This window comes from Megalops cyprinoides, chromosome 15 (assembly GCF_013368585.1).
Source record: "Megalops cyprinoides isolate fMegCyp1 chromosome 15, fMegCyp1.pri, whole genome shotgun sequence".
In the NCBI taxonomy this organism is placed as follows: domain Eukaryota; kingdom Metazoa; phylum Chordata; class Actinopteri; order Elopiformes; family Megalopidae; genus Megalops; species Megalops cyprinoides.
In genome coordinates, this window is record NC_050597.1 from 22,540,339 (window position 1) to 22,563,123 (window position 22,785).

The following is a 22,785-nucleotide window of genomic DNA, read 5'->3' on the forward strand; positions in this document are numbered from 1 at the left end:
GACTGCCGACCCGCGAGGGGGCCAAATACGGAGTTAAAGGGTAGCAAGCCTCAGAGTCCGCCTGTGGGGGTTAAGCAAAGCCAAACACAGAGCAGAGAGCAACAAGACTGGGAGGAGGGGCTGCTGAGATGTGCAAAAAGAGAGAGGAGGATGATGGGTAGGGAGAGCTATGCTCCATAGCGCCAGCAACAAAAGGGAACTATCCAGCTCATAAGGGGCTGTGCTGGAGAGAATGTGGGGCAGACTCCTTCTGCTCTGTGAATTCATCCAGGCAGCTCAGTCACTAGTGCCTGCCTGGAGGGGAAACCTTTCAGCTGAGGAAGATGACGGCTAAGGGGACAAAAGGAGTATGTGTGTATGTGTGTGCTTGTGTGTGTGTGTGTGTATGCATGGGTGTATGCATGTCTGGTTTCACTGCTGCCCTAATCACCAGATGATCGATGACCCGCTGCACAGAGCTAACAGGATGATACTTAAATCACGAGTCTGTGTAACTACAGGGGACACACAGATCCTTCATGGATAGGAAGGAGCTGCCGTTGGCCCTGGTCACCGCTCTACACCCCCCCCCCCCCCCCCCCAAAGCTAGGGCTGAAAGATGCCGCACATGTGTGGGTGTAGCGCCCCCTGATTTAGCCCTCCTATTCACAAGCTACTCCCGCTCCACAAGAAAAATCCCCCCGGCGTACTCGGTAGAAAAACGACTCCGTCGCCACGTCACGTCTGTGCGAGATCATTGGCTTCCTGTTTCAGACGGAGCCCGTGAGTGTAGCCGTTCGCAGCGAGCTTGGCCGTCACGTAGGGGAGCGATATCATGAGGATCGTATTCTGGGGAAACAGCAGGCAGGCTGAGTTATCTAACTAGCCATCTGGTACAGAGCTATTAGCGCAGGGTGCTGTTGTCTCTGGAAAGAGTAAAGCGGTGACAGAGGGGGAGGGAGAGAGAGAAGGAAAGAGGAAAAGAGAGATGGCTTTAATACAACTGATGCCAACAACACATTCTGTTCCTGCAAAACAAACGTTGTGTTTTCAGTCTGTCAAGGCCTTACAAAGACTGTATTAAAATATCCTGTTTTAAGGTTAAAGGACGGCAGTCTGTTCGGTAAAATCCGCAGCCAAATGGCTCGGTGAATGAACAGAACTTCATCCGTCTGCTTCCCGTTCTTTCTCTTTCAGTCCGTTTGACCGCTTGGCCTCCCCTTTACTTCCCTCTCTCAGTTTCTTTCTTTTATTCGCAGTCCATCTGTTGGCGCGTCTCTCCGCTCTCTCTTCTCCCTTACAAAGGAGAGGCTTGTCTCGGAATTTGCAGAACACAACATCAATAAGGGAGAACACAGGCTGATTACGAGGGGGAGACCCCTTCCTGCTGCGCGCTTTCACGAGACGACAGCACTCGCACCCACCTACCACTAAACTCACAAGTCTGGCCCAGGACGGCCGTCCCCCCTCCCTCCGCCCTTCCTCCTTCAACCCCTCTCTCTCCTTCTCTCCCTCTGGCAACGCCTCTCCCTCTCATCCCTCTCTCCTCCTCGGACCGACATCCCGCGGAAGACGTGAGGTCACCGGTCGCCGGCCGGTCACCATGGCAACCCGGCCATGTAGAATAACACTGTGGTGAGTTTTTTTTTTTCGTCTCTGCGAGATGATGAAGCAGCTGGAAGTGAAAGTGTGCGTCTGTGACACAAGAGTCCGGGGAGGGGAGAGGGGAGGCGTTGGAAAGGGCAGGCCGGCCCTGCAAGCGGCACACTGGCAGCCCCGGGTACGCGCTGCCCTTGACGACAGATGTGAGATCAGCCCGCCCACCCCCACCAATCCTCAGACTGACCGTTTAATGTAAAAAACTTGATTCTGATCCAGCATCGCTTCCTATGGACAAAATGTTCCTATAAAGTCTATACATGGGGGGCGCTGGGTGCAGTTGGAGGGGCTGACGGTGTAGGGAGGGATTCCGGAGAGGGGGCGAAGGGGGGTGTCTGCCGGAGCATGCTGGCCAACACCCTCTGCGGAGAGTGGGAGCTGGAGGGAGAGGAGGAGAGAAGCAAAGGGAGCGAGGGAGAAGAGGGAGAGGAGGGAGAGCAGGGAGAGTCAGGGATGAGCACTGAGAGTGGGCGCTGTAAGTAGGGTATACAGTGAACAGCACTGAGGGAGGGGGGCAGCTGGATGGAGGGATGGAGGGGCACAGGCAGAGAACAGATGGCATTCTGCAAATCGGGGAGGAAAAAGCAGAAAACCTAAAAATACCACCTTCCTCCACTGCCACTACGCCACTCATTCACTCACATGAATACATTTGCATAGCAAGTCCGAATGCACTGCGGTTTCCTCAGCTCTCTGGCGGGAGATGAACTTGTGAGAGGGTTCAGGGGGGAGGGCGAGCGGTGGGGGGAAACCAGAGTGCGCAGAGAGAGAGAGAGAGAGAGAGAGAGAGAGAGAGAGCGAGAGAGAGAGAGAGAGAGAACGTGTGTTTGAAAAAGACCGTTGACACAGCAGCATTATGGGGTGTGCTTAGTTCAAAACGCCTCACCTGATGCGTCAAGCCGTTACCCAACAAAAACGAATGACCAATTACTGAGAGAGCGCCCTTTTTCCGATGATCAAGTATTTTCCAGAGGGACACGGAGCCGTGTCGTCTGTACGAAAGGCAGGTGGGAGGAGTACACCTGAATGCACAAATGCTCGTTTGAATAAACAGAGCTGAACTGCAGACGCGGTGTACTTCATTGCTGAGCTTCATGGCTCACAGGGCTGGAGCTTATCCCCAGATCTGTGGCCGTCAACGACGGCCCCCTCAACCAGAGGCCAGTCCCTTGTCAGGGGGTTAAAGGCTGACTGATGAGCAGGAGAAGAGGAGCAGTGAGGAGGGTAAAAAAAGAACTGGTATGTCTGAATGAGTGAGGGACCTAAGCCATAGAGGCTGAGTGTCAGGATAGACCAGCCCCTCACCAGAGAGCCACAGAGGGGCTGCCGCAGATGTAACTAGCTGTGGCGGAGGAGGAGTGCTGCTCTGTGTGAGGCGTATGTGTCACTCTGGGGGGCCTGTGATTGGTCCTGTGTGAGTCAGCTGGTGCGCCCATGCCTGAGTGCGCCGCAGCGAGGGCAGGGTAATCCACCCCTGATCCACCTGCTATTTTTGGCCTCTGACAGGAACGGGGACGGGTGGCGTGAAGCCACGGCGCACCCCTAAAACGCCAATCCCGACCCACCTGAGACAAACCTGTGGGGCAGACAGCTCTCACCATATTAATACACAATAAAATTACATCATTAATAAAAGAACACACTACAGCTGGAGAGAATATGACCTATGACCATGCATGCACTCACTCACGCACGCATGCAGACCTGCACACCTGCCCTGTACCCTCTCAGAAGGCGCTCTTGTTCCAAAACCAAATGAGCCAAAATTACAATAGGGCTCTCTGGGGTGCTTACATCAGTTTCACTTTGCGTGAGGAAACTCCCTCCCAGCAGCACCGGGAAAGCAGGGTAGGAAGGCACCCGAAAACTCGAGCAGACGACCTGTGGGGCAGCGGCGATGACGTGACCCAGCTGGCAGCATGCTAAGCCGGGGGACAGGCAGACGAAGCAGCGCTTTACGAACATGCCGCTGACATCACCATAACATCACCGGCCCTGGCTTTCCAGGCCTCAGGCGAGGGGCCTCTCCGCTTTCACCCAGCTTCGCCACTCCCCTCCGCTCCTACCGGACGGAGCGCTCCCGGGCACGCCCCCAGCTCTGCACTGGCGGCTCCCACTGGACACAGCGCCTCACGCACGGCCCCGATTGGACAGATCTGGTGTCCATCATCACGCCTGGCTGCCTTCATGTCTGCCGTGAGCTGGGAAACTTCTCCCAGCCGTTCTCTCCCAGCCACAGACGCCAGCCATTGCTTCCAAACAATAAGGGCACTTTTACACACTGGGATCAATGTCTCAGAGCAGACTGAGAGGCGAAAATCTCAGCCCCACCCCTATGCATTATAGCTGCACTGCACACCAATGAACAAATAAAAGAAGGAAAATGGCCGACAGAGAACTGTGTTTGGAACTGGCATGTTATTTTAATGTCAGGCTTTGCATTGGCAGCTTCAGGAAGATGTTAACAGCACCTTTTGAGGCATGACAAATGATTATATTTACAACCATTTGGAAATGAATGTCAACTCGCACACTCCTGTCTGGCATCAACGTGACTCTGGCACTGTGGCAAATGTAACGCTCCCACCCACCTGGTAGGTATAATTTCAGGCCCATTCAGTCTGACAGCAACAACATGCTCTCCTATTTCCAAAAACAGCGGAGCCCAGACTTATTTTACCATGTGCCCTTAGTCATATAATATACCAACATACATTTTTCTGAAACCGACGGAAGTACCTCAGTGACAAGAATGGAGGAAACAAACACACTGAGGCCAAATGCTACAGTCACAGCATCGAAAGGCATTAAATTCATGCATCAAATATAGGTTTCCTCTTATCGGTAAATTCAAAACTTGCTGAGGGAAGTAGGGACTGGTTCTGGAATTTGGGATGTATAATATGATAAAAAATTGACATGTAGATCTTAATGAATTAGGTGAATAAAATTTGCCTCGCCACCACTATCCCCAAGTTCTCTTTTGCAGCCTAACGACCCACAGTAACCTCACCAGAATGACTATGACCGCGATCAACTACATTGGAAGAGCACAACCATAACCAAGGGGTGTTAGAGGGAGGGGTTATCAGAACGTCAGAGGAGCGGCATGTCCAGACAGCGATGTGATGTATATATTTTAATGGACAAAAGAGACACGACTTTCATGTTAAATTCAGAGATGCTACACTTTTTATCTGAACATGGTCTTCGTCCTGGGTGCACACAGTATGACTGATCACACAAACATTGTGGCTGTTGTTGTATTGCCCAGCACAACACCTAGCCCATATGGCAGGCAATACGACAATGGGACCTGCAGGACAAACAGGAGGCTCGCCAGGAGGTTTTTGGGAGGTGAGGTAGGGTAAATCCTAATGGAGACAGACAGAACCTTGTGCAAGAAAGGACACCTGCGGTGACATGTCGGCTAGTGGACACCCAGCCACCCGCCGGTGTCCTCCTCTGGTTCAGAGCCTGCAGCCCCACCAGCAGAGCGGCCGGGATGGAGCAGGCCGGAGCGGGGTGCGCTCTGCAGTCCGTGCTCTGTTCCAGAGCTAGCAGCCAGAGGCGGCGCTGAAAATAGCCTTGCTCTCTCCAAGCACAGGAGCTCCTCTCTCCCCGCTCTCTCTCCGCCTCCGCCTATTTCGGGCCACGCCGCAGACACTGGGAGATTGATCACCCCTCTCTGTGGAAACAGGGGCAGGCTTCATCCTCCTCCCCTCACGCTCCACACCTTCAGCATTCTCGGGCTGCGGTGCACACGTTGCCATGGCTTCAGCGACAGGGGTATGATGACGGGTTTATCTTGGTCAGGGTGTGTTGCCACAGTTTCAGGGTTGGAGTTGATATGGTGCATTTATAATTGGCCTGGGTGTGTTGCCACAGTTCCTGAGTTGGGGGTTTTTGACGACATTTCTCACTGCTCAGGGTGTGTTACTATGGTTTAGGGGTCAGGGGTATGAATGTACATTTATCATAGGCTGGGTGTGTTGCCATGGTTTCACGATTCGGGGTGTGCCGGCAGATCTCTCTAACTCATCAGGGTGTTGCCATGGTTTCAGGGTTCAGATGGTAAGGATGCCTTTCCATGTTGGCTTCTTGTGCTCAGAGTTTCGGAGCTCTGAGGGTGTTGTGAGCGTGACGATGTGTCATGTTTGGAGTGAGATAAAAGCCATCACAGTGCAACAGTGTCTCCCCTTTTTCATGGGTGTCATGTTGGCCTCTCGCTCAATAACTAATGGGGTTGGACTGCTGGTGGGACCCACGTGAACCCAAGTCAAAAAGCATAAACGAGGAGCATGCCCACCCCGAGGGCAACAGGCAGGGGTCGATAACATTAGGCTTGGGCCTGTATGGAAAATTTCATACTGAAAAACCAGCACCAAGCTCATGTGTACAAAGCTGTAGACTCAAAAGATTATAACAGCAGGGGCTCGACACTTAATAAAGAGGTTGCCAGGACACTCATTGTATTGACTTTATAAAGCACTGTACAGACTTTATAAAAAGCAGTACATTTATAGACGGATATAAAATTTATTAATATCCTCACTACAACCACAGGACAGTCTCATTCACAGCTACAGGAATGACCCTGACTGTTAAGAACACCTGACCATTTCCATAGGACCAGTGGTAGGGCAAAAAGGGAGGGTAAAATGGTGCATGAGACAACTCTGTTTGAATTTAGCTAATTCTAAAACAGAGCTCTTCAAAACCACCATTGGTACAGAGAAAGAGCAGCACTCCCTGCTGTTAAACACAAAAGCCCAAACCAGTCATTGAATTTTACTGTTTAAACAAATGCTTCACAGAATCACAGGAACAATGCTTATGTCAGGCCGAGTGGTGATTTGGCATTTTCCATCAAACCAGAAGTGAAAAAAATTGCAACAGAAGATTTTTTTGGGACCAGGCCTCAAATGCTAAACCAATCGGTGCCACCATAAATTAAGTGTCTTGAGCTACGTGAATAGATTGAAGATACGTTTCTTTAAAAAAACTATTTATAAATTACTGTGGCTCTGTTTTCACAGTTTGGTGAACACCATCACAGGCTTCGTTAACTTGGAAGCAGCTAATGCATTCATTCCTAGAATATAGAACATCCACCTTGAAATGAGTACTGCTCTGCTACTACTTTCCAAAAATTCAACACTGTACCAGGCTGCATCAAAACATACCCAAACCTGTACTTTGATTCAGTTGTGCAATCAAGATGTTAGGTGGAGTGATAATAACTTACTCAGAAGAGTGATTACAGCTAAATGGAACAGTCATGACTTTGGCCAAATATGGATGCCAACATTTTACAAAAATGCAATGAATAAATCTTAGAAAGGATTTAGTGTTCATGGTGAGTTTGATATCTATTGGGAAACACTTTTGGTTGAATCTAAGCATTCGGTTGAGTCCAGACCAAAAAAACACATCATGAGGGCTTTTAAAGCAAGCTGTCGTCCTGTACTAAGCTAAAGATTTGTAGAAAGGTGTAGAATATAACATCCCTGCTAGAAAGCCCTTTGACCCAGGAGATTCACTACTCCCAGCACTTGCTTTAGGACTCAAGCCCTGTCCAGGTTCCACTCCTGTTCCTCTCAGCTGGGCACTGACAGAGTGGTGACAAGGCCTGTGGAGAGCTGCTCATTCCCCCACTTCAACAGTCACAGCATACAAACTCACAGCATCACTCTGTAAAAGTCTCTCACAGTGTCAGTGTGTAACAGTCCCTGATAGCCTCACTATGTAACAGTCTCTCATAGCCTCAATATGTAACAGTCCCTCACAGTGTCAGTTTCTAACACTTCCTCAGTGTCAGTTGTTAACAGTCCCTCACACTGTCAGTTCCTAACAGTTCTTCACAGTGAGACAGTTCCTCATGGCCTCACTGTGTAATACTTTCACACACTCATTAACTCATGTAGAAACAAATTACAACTATTATTATTATTGTTTAAATATATTATTATTATTTACATGTACACAATCAAAGTTGCAGTAGAGAATTTTGTAGTGATAAGAAAGCAGAGAGGTTGTAGCTGGGGGACAGCAGAGATTGCTGAGAGGGGAAGGAGAGAGCTCCAGTGACCGATGAGGGTGGAGGAGGAGCTAGCTGGAGTGAGAAGGGATGAGAGAGGGAGAGGGTTGAAAAGTCAGCCGCATGTGTTCTACTGTAAAAGGAACTGAATTTCACACTGTATGTCTTACCACTGTCTTGTACGCAATTATCCTTTTTTACACACACTGCAGTATTTCTTTCAATTTCTACGATGTTAGTTGAATATTTAGTATTTACTAAATACTTTTATCATTGGATACTTTACATACTAAACATACAGCCATACCCAGCATTTGTAAGCATTGTTTCACACTATTGCATAAATTTGCATTTCAAATAAGCACCAGACTAATTACTGTTAAAGGATTGCATTAAACGCTATTACGTTTCCCATAAGGGATCTTTACATCCACGAGGGGTTTGGAGTTTAGAGCAACTAGGAGATTAACACCTGGATAACAGTACAATTGACCTATAATTGAGAGATTTCACAGATAAATACCACAGCAGATCCCTTATTCCCTCACTGAGTTATTTGGCAGTCTGTCCAGGGCAACTGCTTCGTACAGGATGAAAACATCTTTGGGGCTGAGCCTTCCTTCCGTTTAGCGGTTAGCACTGGACCTGAGGAAGGGCTATTTTGTAAATGGTTACACTAGGTTTAGCGCTACCAGTACGGTTATGCTATCAAAAACCCCCCTAAAAAGGCACCTAGAACTCTTACCAGGAGTATAATGAGGAGCACATTTATTATTATTTTTACCATGCTTTTCTATTTGGAGCGTGAAATAATTCATAGTTCGGTGAATATTTCGAAAACCAAAAAGAATTTGCTTTTTGCAAAAGGGAAAATATTTATTTGGACATATTTGGACACATATTTGGACCAACTACATATTCAGCCAACAGCCTGTATGTGGTGACGTACAACTAAACACTTTCCCTGGGTTGCACAGTCTCTCAGAAAATAAAACAGTAAGAAAAACATGGAGACTGTCTGCTGGACGCGCAGCTGACCCCGTGGTGTGAGTGTCTTCTCAGCCGCAGCTGGTTTGACCGTCAGCCAGCAGCAGGAGGCAGGAAGCAGCATCCAGCGGAAGACAAAGCTTTTGCTGGTCATGTGACCCCTCAGGCCAGGCTGGGGGGCAGTCCTCCCGCCCTGTGGCCAGAAGAGGCACTTCCTGTGCCGCTGTTTTGCCTTTAGGTTCCCACTGTTTGGGAGTGAAATATAATAATCCAAGGATGCTGTAATACCGCATTTTATCCCTCTTGCGAGTTGTGCCCACATTTGTGTGTGGACAGGCTGGCCTTAGCCTTCTTTTAGCCTCATCAACGAGAGATTGACTTTTCGGGCCTTCTTTAATAACGTGGGCATGAGAGGGTTAAAGCAAGCTGCTTCGCATTCCAGAAGCCATCTTTTCCACTGTCTTTTTTGGGATGACTTCCTGCAGCAGCCTGAGTGTATGCGCGCTTTTGGCAGGCCCTTCCCACTCTCTGAAGAGCAGCGCTCACAGATCGCAAGCACAGACACCTCCAATCACACACGCCTGGCATACACTTACCCATGTAGAAAATGTGGGCATTTGTATACAGTGTTTGTGTGTGTGTGTGACAGAGAGGAAGAACAAAGGGAGAAAGAAAAAGGGAGGGAGAGAGATGTAGAGAAATAAAGAAAAGGGGAGGGAGACAAAAGACAGAGAGAGGGAGGGAAAGAAAGAGAGAAAGAATGCACTTGAATAAACACTCGAGGTGGGTTAACAAATGCTGCCACATGTTCACACACACACACACACACACACACACACACACAGACACACGCACGCAGCCTACATAAGATAAAGAGTCTGATATTAAAAGTGCATTGTAATCAGCAAAGCACTCTGGGAATTATCCCAGATTAAGGATTGGATTTGCTGGGGGATCCAGGGCTGTCACTGTCACAGACTAACGGCCCTTTCTGATGAGTAAAATGCATTATGATAACGCTAAGCCTCCTGCTCCTGTGGCCACAGACCTGAGTGAGGGACCGCTACAGCTCTCACACACAAACACGCAGATGCACTCTTTTTCGTGCTAAACTTTCACTCCGACAAGCGAGAGTCAAATCTGACCACAGGGCCAGCAGATGCACGATGCTCCTGGCAACAGGCAACCAGTGCTCCCTGCTCAATCACTGCCACCGGTATCAGCCATTCAGAGTGCCTGATTTGCCAAGCGCTCATGAAGCATCCAATCAGACTGCTCAGATTCACTCATCATTCCAGACAACATCCAACTGGAGTGCCTTGATTAACTCAATCTCTGAGAGCGCACGGCAAGGGCGCCCTTCCTCTGACAGCTCACAATCAGGTTGCTTCAATTAGCTCATTCTAAACGTAACAACCAATCTAATCTCTGAGTTTCTAAGCATTTTGCCTCTTTCCTTTTCAGTACTTTATCTGTCTTCAAGGGCCAGCTCCCCTGTCAACAGTTCATTTGTCCAGTTTGTGCTTGTCGCTTGGACAGAAGTAGGGGGGGTGATTCCCTTTCTCCATCTGTAGGGGGCACACAGTTGACACACAAGCACAGGGTTGCATGCTGGGAGACACAAGGCCCGCACGCATCCAGTAATTGGCTGTTTGTACAGATGAGGAGACAACAGAAATTAGCTCTGGAGCGAGGCAGACGGCAGAGCCGCTGACGGGACACGGCGGGGGGTTTCGAGGGCCGCATCCTCCTCATTACCACGGCGACGGTCACCAGACAACAATTGCGCTCTGTTGTTTCGGGGGGCTGTTTTGCAGCCGCCCTCCAGCCACTCGCGCTGTCTGTTTGTGGAGCCGATTCGATAATTGCCCCACTGTCTGGGCCGGCGTTTCAACGCCGGGGTGTGAATGCAAAGCGCTGGAGGTGGGCCAAGCATTGCTTTGGCATCCAGAGCCCAGAGCGAGTGGAAAACCCTTAATAGCCACATCGGTGCCCTGCACCCCCTGAAACACTTCAGTGCCCGTTCCCTTACAAACACAGAATCAGCCACCAAATACATGGCGGAGAGCTTGGACGCGGCCAAGTTGTTAGCTTAGCTAAGTGACAAACCATTTAAAGCGGGGCAACAAAGAGGTACAGAGACCTGACTGAATGCGTGTGGTTGGCAGAGCCTCAGCTTTTCCAGCTTTTGTAGAAGTTGCCCTGCACTTTCAAAGCGGAGCAACCTGTGTTTGCTCGATATGTGAAGGTATGTTTGAGCCTTGCTCTCCTCTCAGAGGATGTCCAGTACCAGACACTGTGTGCACAATGCGATGTGGACACGACACGGCCCTCCATCCGCCCTACTCTGTCCGACTGCCCAGCCAATCCCTGCAGCGAGCATCGATGCCCCTCCTGGCAGGTTGGGCGTTCTCTCTCTCTCTCTCTCTTTCTCACTCTCTCTCTCTCTCTCTCGCTCTCTCCCTCTTGCTCTCTCTCCTTCTCTGTCTATCTCTGTGTTGTTGTCTATTTTACACAACAATGGGCTATTTTGGCCTCATCATGACAAAAGGCCTTTAACCCTCCCTTCCTGTTTAAACGCAGCGCTGCTCAAGGTCCTGTCTGCTCTCACAATCCCCACAGGCAGACACACCGGACGACTGCGCAGAGGGAAGTCTATTTATAGAGCACCGGGGACAGTATGCGACCGGGACAGCGTGGTGGGGACAAGGAGCCACCAGCACCAGTGACAAGAGGCAACACAAAAGGGGGCGGGGGCAAAGTTCAACTGGGATATGGGGCACTGGGGATACACCTGGAGAGGAGAAATAGAGACGATACACCATGAGGAGAGTTTAGGGAGCAGACAGAGAGAGAGAGGGTGGTTAGCCAGGGGATTTTTACTGCACCCCTTTCCTACCAAAGGATCAGCGCTGGGCCAAGCTATGCAGGAACTAAGGCTTGGCTGGTCTTCCACTGCGGAGCCACTATGTCCATAATGATACTTGACCTCAGCAGAGGCTGAATCCTACAGCCAAAGACACTGCAAGTTCAAATCCACGTTGTGTCATTAGCTGACAATGATGGAAAGTCCATAGCAGCAGAATGTAATTGGCTCTGCTCTGGCAGTGTAGGGTGGGTTACATTGACCAGGGTCCCCTTGTCCCACAGTGCAACAGCACTCTCTAGCTCCCTGTCAGGGGCCTGTGAGTTTCTCTAATGAAGTCAGTGTGAGCTCTGCCAGGTGTTTGCCCTCCTGTGGTGCGCTCTGGGACGTGTAGTGTGAAAAATAACCACTGGCTATAAGTGAGTGTGGTGGAAGTTTTGTTTCATTGCTGTTTGGCACTCCTGCACAAGTGCAGAAGATGTCACATTGTAAGGTGAGCTTAATGTGTGCAACTGGCAATTCCAAAGATGGGACATAAATCAGGGCAAAAAATTCAATATGTAACACAGATTTGAACAGAGTGACAGACATGCTCAATCGTTTGCAGAGGTGCGCAGCTTTCATCTCAACAACAAACATAAAAGTGAGTTCTATTAATCCTTGTTAGAGTTGTGCAGGTTAATGCTTACTATGACAAATGTAAAGTTAGCACAGTCATCTACAGGTTCAGGTATCAACTGCCTGTTTGCCAGAAAGGACAACAACAAACCCTTGAAAAAAGGAAGGGTTTCACTGCCCCCTTACCCAGTTGCTACAAGGACAGCACTACACAGGAGCCAACATGCAAGTACGTGTAACAGGGAGCTGACACGGTTAGTGCTCACTCGCCTTGACAGAGAATACTATGGAAAAACACCAGGACTCCGGCACAGAGAGACAGCCTGCAGAAAACATGGGATCTACGCTGACAGGGGATACAACCCACGTGGGGGGATGCATTGTGCTTACAGTGTCAGCCACAACAAGATGTCATTAACAGTCCCTGTGACCATCCTGAAGATGTTCCAGGGTAGCCAAGGACAGCTGTGTCCTTGTGATTGTCATGCAATTCCCCATTTGTACGGGTTGACTAAAACGCCCAATTGTGATACCCTCAGAAGAAAAGATCATCATTGGTGAATGGTGCCAAGCCTTTCCAACGCAACAACAGCCACACTGGCTCCACTTTCTGTTCAGAATTAATTGAAATAAAATGCTAAACTGATATGTGCAGAAGCTGAAATATTTGCCTGTATCAAAACTTTGTTGTGAGTGAACATAATTCTTTATGAGGTCTGGCCATCTGTGATATATGGTATGGCTCAGACACCATTCTCTCATGGGTGCCACTTTTAGTTAACTTTGACAGAACTAAAGGGCACCCTGTGACACGAACAACATGGATATTTCTCTGTCGTTTTTTCCATAATCTCTGCAAAGAAACACACACAAGGACATACAAACACACTCCATTAAACACACACACAAACAGACTGACAGTTACATACAGACACACACACATGACAGACAGACAGACAGACACACACACACACAGCTCTACACATCTGGCACGCCACGGTGGAAAATCAACTCAAAACAACTGCTGCAGGACTCACAGAGGGGCGGCTACCGACGCATTCATTAATGAAAAAAGAAACTGTCCAGCTGGCGGGTATACCCCGGCCCACAAACACACCCCGTGTTACTCCGGCACTGCACGGACACCTCTGAAGGAGAACGAGTCAGCGAACTGCCGTGTAAAATAACACAGCAAGACGTACCCTTTCCTTTAGAAACAGAGCACATGAACTGCCCATGCATGCAAGGGAACAGCACTGTCCAGCTCTTACGCAGAACATTAACCACACAGAAATGTCTTATTCAGGGTTTCCATGAAGAACAGTTTGTTTTGATCTGCCAAAACCCCCTCCTGCTCGGGGTTACATTTGGACAGAGTTTTATTCGGGGTCGGGGTGTGCAGGTTTAAGCCTCTTTTGCTGGCACTGAGGTGATTCTGGGATATGGTCAACCACTGGAAGCTGGTGGAGGGCATTTCCCTCTGACCCGAGGTGGCTTTTACAGTGGTGAGAGGCGTGAGTGATTGAGTCAGTTAGATCCAAAACAAATCCAAATGCACTGTTACAACAATGCCACTGTGACCTTGTCCTGAATCACTAAAACATGCCGAATCATTTCCAGCTCCTCCATTCTGGGGGGGGGGGGGGGGCTGTCCCTCTAATGTCCTTTGTCCATTCAGAAAGACAGACAGACCTAACTGCACCAGACAGACAGTCGTCGCCACACTGCAAAGCCCTTCCTGTCTGCCTAGGCAATACTCTTTGTCTCCGCTTCTTTTGTCTCTACTCCTCCCTCCCTCTTTCTCTCCCTCTGTCTCTTTCCTTCCTTTTCTGTTATTTTCTCCTTTTCCCTTCTCTCTCTTCCTCTGCCCTCCGATATTCCTCATTCTCTCTCCTCCCTCCTCTTCTTTCATTCTCGCTGTGTCATTATTTCACCTTAAATTCAAGCGGCGTTATTGGAATGAAATATTTGTGTTGCTAAATAAAAAAATTAGTAAATTACAACATTAAAATATCTGAAAATGAACACATAAAAACATAAGAAATGATAGTGAATAAAAAAAAAACTATTAAAAAGAATCACCTCATAAAACCCCAAAATAATGGTTTTGCTTGGTGTATGTGTCCCCTACTGTCCTTCCAGTTGTGACAGGCAGTACTGTAAACTGCTACTGGTACCCATTCCGTTTTCTCTTCCTTGCGGAGGATGAGGATTTCTCTCTCACTCTCTCCTCCTGCCCCCTGCCTCCTTCCTTCCTCTCTCTCTCTCTCTCTGTATCTTGTAATGGTGTAACAGCTCACTTTTCACATATCCACTTTCCTAATCCATTTATCTCCACTCTTGCGCTTTCGCAGAGCTCCGGACACAATCTCCGGCTCACTGCTTTCCAGAGAATGACCAGCACAAAGACAGGCAGCTATCCGGCGCCTGACTGGCCATTTGATACAACTTGACCCACCATTACAACATAGTCTAAACTCTCTAAACTCAATTGACAGGCTTTTAAGGAGCTGCACGTCTAGCCTTTTGATTCCAGCTGACACTGTCTAAAGCATGGGTCCAGTTTCACCCCATGCACTACTGTGGAGTCTTTTGCTTACTGTGCACTTCAGAGGAGTAATGGGCATAAGTGACCAGGAGCATGCTGGGAGTTGGAGTTCTGTGAGTTGGCTCTGTTCTGGACACAGTGCATTAGCCAGAGCTTGGCTTCGCTCCATGTATGGTAATGAGCAAACTCACTCTATCCCTCCACATCACACATTCAGTTAACAGTCCCCGACTGCAGCACTTTGTGGGCGATTGTCCTATAATGTCTCCCTGCAGCCTGGTGCCAATTTAAAAGACAATTCAAGCAGTGTTTCCACACTGGAAAATTCATCTCTCAGACCTCTGAGACCAAAGCAGGCGTTAATACTTAACGAACTCTGTATAACTGCAACTAACTTTATTTAAAGTCACACACCATTTGGAATGGGAAGAACGTTTCCACAGCAGTGGAGCAATACGGGGAATTAACTATATTCCCCACTGTGGAAAACAATAATACAAAAACATGATAATGATTGTATTCATGTTTTTTTTTTCTTATAGTGAATGAAAACAGATTTTTCACCCTAGGAAAACTGAATTGGAATGATTAATGAGAAGACATAGTAAACACAATTATGCGAGAGGTCCCAGGAGGATGATCCAACAGGTGGCATGCCTTCCTCTCCCTGTGGTGGTGGGCGGCGCCGTTTCGCCATCAAACAGGCCGCGGCAGGACGTGTTGCATGCGAGCATGTGCGGGGTGTTCCTGCCGCCCCCTCACATCACCCGCTGGTTACCTCTCAGAGAATGAGGAGCCAACAGCACTCCAGACCCAGTGAGCGTTCTGGTATCCCTCTCCACTGTACACAGAGCGGAGGCACACCAGGACAACGGGAGCCCTTTTGCGCAAACTGACCGTCTCTGCAGTGTCCTGCAGCAAGTGCTCTCTCCCACCTGCCTCACTACTTGCTTCTTTCCTCTGCACCTCGTCGCCAGCCTGTGTCTCCTGTGTCACACGGCCCCCGCCTAACGGGTTTTCCCCTCTTGTACGTCTCCCCCTCGGTCCGAGAGGCCTGGTGATGTTGAACAGGACTGACGTGGGACAAGCAGCGGGTGCAGATTCCCACAGACTCAAAAGACCCGGCTCCCGCTCCTCCCTTGGAGATCTGCTTCGGGTCTTTGTTTTTCCCCCCAGGCCTTTCGCTGTGCACACGCTCCAGACGTCTGACAGACCATGTGTCTCCGCTGCTGAGTCTCTACTTTTCTCTTTCTCTTGCACCTGCTCTTTCTCACTTCACACACAGAACCCCCCCCCCTCCCCTCTTTTGGACAACTACCAAATGCAGGCTTGTAAACAGGTCATCAATGCAACAATAACAGTGGTGAAAAAGATTTCTCCAATGGAGGCAGACGCCTGCCCCTCTGGGACCGTGTAAAGTGTTTGTGAACAAAAACAGTGAAAAGTTTGCAAACAATGGGGCAAAACCCTAAAGAATGCCATGCAACCAGGTCACATGGCCTGCCTCATATGGGAATTCTGGGAAAAAAACCGCAGGCTTTACATTTTTTACTTTATATAGTAAGATAGATAGTAAGATAGTAAGATACAGTAAGCGTAAATTTCAGGGTAACCTAACAGGACCAACCCCAATTTCTGAAATACAAACTGCATCATGTCGCATGGCGTATGATCACAATCAGACTGTGTACACACAGAGGCTGTTCAGACATGGTAATGCTCTGTGCCAGGAGCGGTTTCATGGTCTTTGGGGCCTCAGTGAAGCAGAGCTCCACAAATTAATTAGCATCTGCAGGAGGGGTGAGGAGGAGTCCCGCGGTGCGATGGCGGCTCCCGGTTTGACGCGCCGGGGTGATGTGTGATCACATGAACCACCTCACGCCTGTGACACACGCAGAGAGAGAAGCTCCGTTCTCCTCACGCACACAGACGGGCACATGGCTCTCTGCTCGCACGGCCACTCCCCTCCGATTGCACCCGACGCCCTCTCCTTCACCCCTTTCCTCTCACCCCGGGCCCTCTCTCCTTTTTCATGCCCAGTCTGTTCCCCTTTCGCATTTACAAATTGAGTGGTGAATGGTTCGCCCTCAGACAGAGGACAGCTGCGAAAGCAAAAGCAATTAGCGTACAGCTCATCCATGCCTCCTGTAGTGTCTTTCAGCATGGCAAAAGCAGGATGTCTCTTGCAGCCCGCTTGTGAACTCTGGAGAGATCTAATGGGACTTGAGTCAGCCACAAAGACGTGCTTCTTTTGCTGGTTGTGTCAGCAATTGTTAATTTTCTCTGTTGCTGAGAATGCCCTGGTCTAATCAGGAAACCCTTGTTCTTCTTCACCGGGAGCTTCTAGAACTGTAATAGACGTCATCTGTGCTGTTGATCACCACAAGCTGACAACTAGATGCCCCCACTGTTCCCCTCCTTTTTTGAGAGCTGTTTTACAGATCAATGGAGTATTATGAATGCTTTTTCCACAAAACAAAAAGTGAACAAAATAATTGCTTCAGTCCCCCGTATGTAGGTACCGAGGTGTGAAACCTAGATTCTAGCAGCTAGGGTGTGTATTCCACAGAGTTGTCTCAATCTGGAACAAATGGAAAATTAGGTTGTGACTAGTGCCGTTCCTCACCATGTTCCATACGTGCTACTGAACAGCCTAAGATATGACTGCAGGGCTCAAAAGAATCATCACAGAACCTCCTTTTCTCTGATCTTCAATTGATCTGACTTTCAAAAATAAGTCGTCCATCTTCCCGTACAGCACAGTACATCTCTCTCTCTCTCTCTGGAGAGAGAGGGAGGAAATCTCCCGCTCTCTGTAAACAGAGGACGGTGAAGCACTAATATTTAGAGTTGGTTACTGCCTGCCAGTGCTCCGCTGCTGACTGTGCCAAGGTCCCGGCACATGTGTCACGAAGGGGGGGGGCTTTTGAAAGCTTTAGTGTCCCAGCCAGACACCCACCCGTTCCCCAAAATTTCCTGTAGCCCCCAAATACTCCCCCAGGCCCCCAAAATCCAGATAGACAGGCTGACTGCCTGACAGAAACACATATGGAAAGTGTGTAGCCTTAATTGAGGGGCAGGCGATTTTTAACAAGAGAAAGAGGGAGGTATGTCCTATGAATACAGCTAAATCGGGAGCATATTGCCGGGATTCCTTCACTGTTTGCTGGGCACTTTCTCTTTCTCAATCAATTTTCAATGAGTCATCCAACTCTCAGTCACAGGAAAAGCTAAAAGTCCATTTCCCGTTGTAGACAGCAAAAAAAACAGTAAATGTGCCAGACCGTTTTTTCCTCTATTAATGCAAAAAAGAGAGAGAGAGAAAGAGGAAGAAGACGAAAAGGGAGAGAAAGAATTAAAGAATAAGTAAGTCAACAGGAGAAGGAATGGGAGCATGAAAGGGAATGAGAAAGACTGAATGAGTGAAAGAACGAGTGACAGGAAAACACTACTTGCGAGTAAAAGACAGGAAGAACAAAAGAGAGAAAGAGGGAAAGAATGGAAGTGAGTGAGAGGGTGAAAGAGGGGCCAGGTTGGAGGAGGTGGGGTGGATGGAAACTCTCTGAGGAAAACAATATGAGAAGCAGAGGTGACATCCCAGTCCCACTGAGAACAAACTGACATAGGAAGAAACCTCTCTGACCCACACTCTTCATCCCACCAGTGGCCACAGCCAGTTCTTTTATATGTGCCATAATTAATGTTTAGGCCAATGGAGGCTGAGGAAGGAGTGCATCAGGCCAATGGGAGATCCAGGGCGGGGATGCAGAGACAAGGGGTCTCACCAACCGGGAAGCTACTGGGGCATTACATGGAGACCATGAATTCATGCCCCTCACCAACTCCATCCTGATTGGCTCTCACTATTACGGGTGACGGAGAAATCTGGGGCGTACTGTAAGTAGGGCAATGTGACCCATTTTTACCTTGAGCTAAATTAGGAGCCATGGCAGAGGCAGCTGGTGATAAGGTGTTCAGAGCCTGGGACCATGGTGGACCAAGCAGACGCATCAGAATGTTAGAAAAATTTATTACTTTTCTAATCCAACAATTTCTTTTTATTTCTGCTTTCTTCATTCGCCTTACCTAACTAGACATGAGCAATCACATGCTTTCCTTATGTTTGGTATTTAGGTCTTTGGTTCAGATTTCATTTTCAGGGTCAAAGCAAACTACCAACCATTTTGTACCAAGCCTTAAATATGGCGCCTTCTAGTCCTGGAAACAACACTGCCTCGTTGTTCAAGATTGCAAGCCAAACTAACACAATGCCTACAATCAAACGTGAAAATGCAACCTAAAGTCACAGTTCGCACAAGACTTAATCGAACTCACCACTTTACTGGGGTTTTCCAAATTGAGGCAACACCATAAAGTGACATCATGCACAGAACTGCATAACAGTATTCCTTACTTTAAATTCACGACCACAAAGAATGGAAATGTTCTGGTCATGAAATATATTTGATCTACAGCCCAGTAGTGCTGAATTTATTCATTCAACCGGGAGCTTGAAAAGAAGACTTACAAACCATTGACCATGACTGAACACGATGGTTGACAGTGATTTATTGGAGCCCACGTACTGCACTTTCAGAAACTCTTATGCCTGTGTCATCACAAAAACACAGAAGGAAGTGGTTCACCAGAGCACCGATCACAGTGCGTTGCCCAGACTGTCACTGTGTGAAAGGGTCATGAGTGTGATTTGCAAATAAATGCCCAAATGCACAAGTAAAACACTTTAACACAAACACACTTGACCACCTCAAGACTGCACTGGCAGACCCCATCGCAACGCTGATGACACAGGACGCCCCAACGGCAGGTGAGAACTCAGCAGTGATGCGCATTCGCGTTCTGCAGATGCCCCGGCAGACCTGCACACCTGATCTTACCTTCACTGGATGACCCCGACAGATCAATGATGACGTACACCTTCCCCTCCGGCTCGAGGTCGATCTGTGGGTGCAACAGAGAGAGACAATTAAAGAGTCTCCTTCATGTGCTTCAGATTTACCGTGTTCAGTCCTGTAGAGTCGTTGCAGATATTGCAGAATGGAATAGCTCAACATAGCCTGAGTTTGGCAGATTTCACTTATATGAAGCTGGAAATGCCTAAAAGATCCAGTTGAAAATTAACTCTGTAGTGTTTCTTTCCGCATGTTAAGCACATGCCAAACACTCGCACCATGTCAGCAGTAACCTGTACACTTTCCCAAACAAATTACACGCAACAAACGCAGTATCAGTTCTCTCTTAGAGGTATTGATTTCGGCAGCAGAGAGGGCTGATGCTGAAGTAATGGATGGCATTCAGTGCTGCTTTCAGAAGTTAATGAAAACTTAATGGCTGGTCTATTAAAAATAGATTACAGGAGGAAATGGCTAGGAGATGCGTCTGCTGAGGAAGGCAGCCACGCTTTTGACACAGACAGAGGGCATTTGGTGAGCCCCCCGGGTCTGAGGAGCCGGGGCCTATCAGGGTCTCCGCACGTGGCGGAGTTTAAGGGCAGGAGCTCCACCGGTGTGAAGCAGCAGCAGCCAAAGACCCCACGGGTGCGGCGCTCTCGCTCCTTCACACTTCCCAAAAAACGGGCAGGCGGGCGATCGTGGGCTTGCTCCGCGCTCTGCCAGGGCCCGTGCTGATTGATCCCCTGCCAGAGGGACCGGCTGTTAGAGCCGTCCCTGGGGGGGCTGATAGCACACAATTGGATGCCCACCCCCATCCACTCGTAGAGAGTGGGTAGGCACGTCCACGGAAGCCCATGGAACTCCCGATAGGAGCGGCCACCCACTGAGGCTACGCTGATCCCAGAGTGCATCTGGGCCGTGGAACAATACGGCGTTTGGCTGGGTACCCCTTCGTCCTCACTGCGGCACTTCAGGGAGCTGGGTAATCACATTAGAAACTTGGGGGGAGGGGGTGGGCTTGAAAAAGCTCCTGAAACAAAATGTCGAAGAGGGGGTTGGCGATGATTTTCTGCACATTTCTGCATGCATTATTAAACAGGAAATGGCAGATGAGGTCCTCAGGCACTCGGGGTTGATCAATGCGCTCCTTGCATTAGGAGACGCAGGTGGGGAGGGGGGGCTGGGGGCATGGCCGGGCCTGGGAGGGCCCTGTGTCAGGCCTCCTCATCCAACAGTGGCGGCTGACGCTGTGAGTCAGGCCCTGGGGTTTCCAGCGCTCGGCTGCAGGGACGGAGAGCCGAGCACAGCCTCCGCTCCTTGCGTGGCTCCGCTGGCCGTCGTCAGGGAGAGAGGCGATTTACACAAACACGAGTCACACCATGAAGGGCCAGAGAGTGGATGGGGAGGGGGAAGGAGTGGGGGAGAGGGAGAGTGAGAGAGGGAGGGAGGGGAGGGAGTGGGGAGCCACACTGAAGCCCAGTGGCAACCCTGCACAAGCACTCTCCTTGGTAAACTGAAACAGGTCAAGGAAAAACAACACACCCACATCTGGCCACGACCCTCTGGAGGCATGAGCACCACAGATGTTGTAAATCCCAAGTCATTTGTGGTCAATAAGGCTCAAGGGACACCCTTACACAATACGACTAGCAGCTCTAATATTTGACAAAATCCAGACCCTGTTGTCATCTGGGCTTTTTTTCTGGAGTAATCCACCAGATGTATCTTGTTCAAGGGTACAGCAGTAACCATCTGGGCTTTGATCCAACAACCCTGTGGTCCAGAGCCTAACCTGTACCTCCTTGCTGCTTCCCTCCATTCAATTCTACCCTAAGGTTCCCTGAACTGTGGAAGGTGTGGAGGCTGTAGAAGTAGTCTGCCTATGTAGGCTGCAGTGTAGTTGAGAGGGCTCCTTTAACGCTAGGACTGCCCTTCCCAATATCAGATGCTATCTTACAGAGACAGCGACAGTGACAATAATCAAACTGAATTTGTGAATTTGGCTCCAGCAGTGAAGACGGCATGGTTCCTCCTGGTGTCAGCAGAGTTGTGGACCTGGCGCTCAAGTGCTTGTATCTTTATTAGAGAAGGCCTGCTGTCAGACAGTCTGTGCCAGTTTCTAACACCGTCGCCCCCCACTGGCCTGGCAGACTCACGCCCCGCTTTGAGTATTACAGTCAGGGCAAGCAAATGCACACAGCTCTCCACCAACAACATACTGAGACAATATGAGTGTGCTGAAATTCAAAGGCAGGTACCATTGGGAGAAGCTGTAAGTGGCTCTGAGTCATAACCTTTAAAACCAAATAAACAAATTGTCAGTAAAGCACAGTAGCAAAGGGCTCTTTATCCACTGCTGATGTCTAAGCTGGTTTGCAGACACATCAAGAACAGTGAAGTGCTAACAGCATAACTTTACATCCCATTAATTGACAGTCAGAAAAGGGCACAATGAAATTCACATTAAACATTAAACAAAAAGGCACCACGTTCCCCAACCTGCCAACATCTATGGCAGTGGATTCAGCTGTTCACCTCCGAGTGTACCTGCGATCAGAGTGATAGGCTTTGCGGTGCTGTTTACTGTTCCCCCGGTGCGTGGTCATTGTCAGCCTGACATCCACCGAGAGCTTCTCAGCAATAAAGGCACTGGGCCTCGACTTCCACCTAACCTTCGTTTATCACATCACTTACTCTAAAAGCCTGCTCTGATCATGTGAGACCATCCCTGCTGGCCAACAGCTTGTCACAGGAGGACGTGGACACTGAACGGGGCGGGGGGGGGTGGTGTTCGGGGGGAGGAAAAAAAAAACCTGTGCAAAGATGGAGAGCACATGTGAGGTGTCTGTTGCTCAACAACCTCCTTCCCTACCTCCCTGGCAACCAGTGGAAAAGTTGAGAGTGCCAGTGTAGTCAGCTGGAAGACTTCAAGAGTAAACACACAAGAGAACAGAGGCTGTGGGGCAGGGGGGGTAAGAGAGGGAGGCTTTCTCAGAACCCTCGCCGTGCCAGACGACTTGAACAACAGTCAAGCTCATCCTCGTGCAGGTTGTATATTCCTCTGTCGCTCGGCACATTTTCCCCCATTATAAACCTCCCCCGGCAGCAGCAGCAGAGGGGGAATGACCAGATCTACTGGTATCGTACTTCAGCCTTGTTGCTAGGCAGGATCTGG

The 22,785-nt window shown here is 49.1% G+C and overlaps 1 protein-coding gene across 1 annotated transcript in view; it reads right to left on the bottom strand.

The window, feature by feature from the left end:
- The window catches only part of LOC118789805 (protein kinase C epsilon type), a 105,888-nt gene that overhangs the window by 48,905 nt on the left and 34,198 nt on the right, over positions 1 to 22,785 (bottom strand). Inside the window, exon 2 of the mRNA XM_036546449.1 lies at positions 19,596 to 19,659. Within this exon, the coding sequence (XP_036402342.1) occupies positions 19,596 to 19,659 (64 nt within the window). The remainder of the gene's footprint in view (positions 1 to 19,595; positions 19,660 to 22,785) is intronic.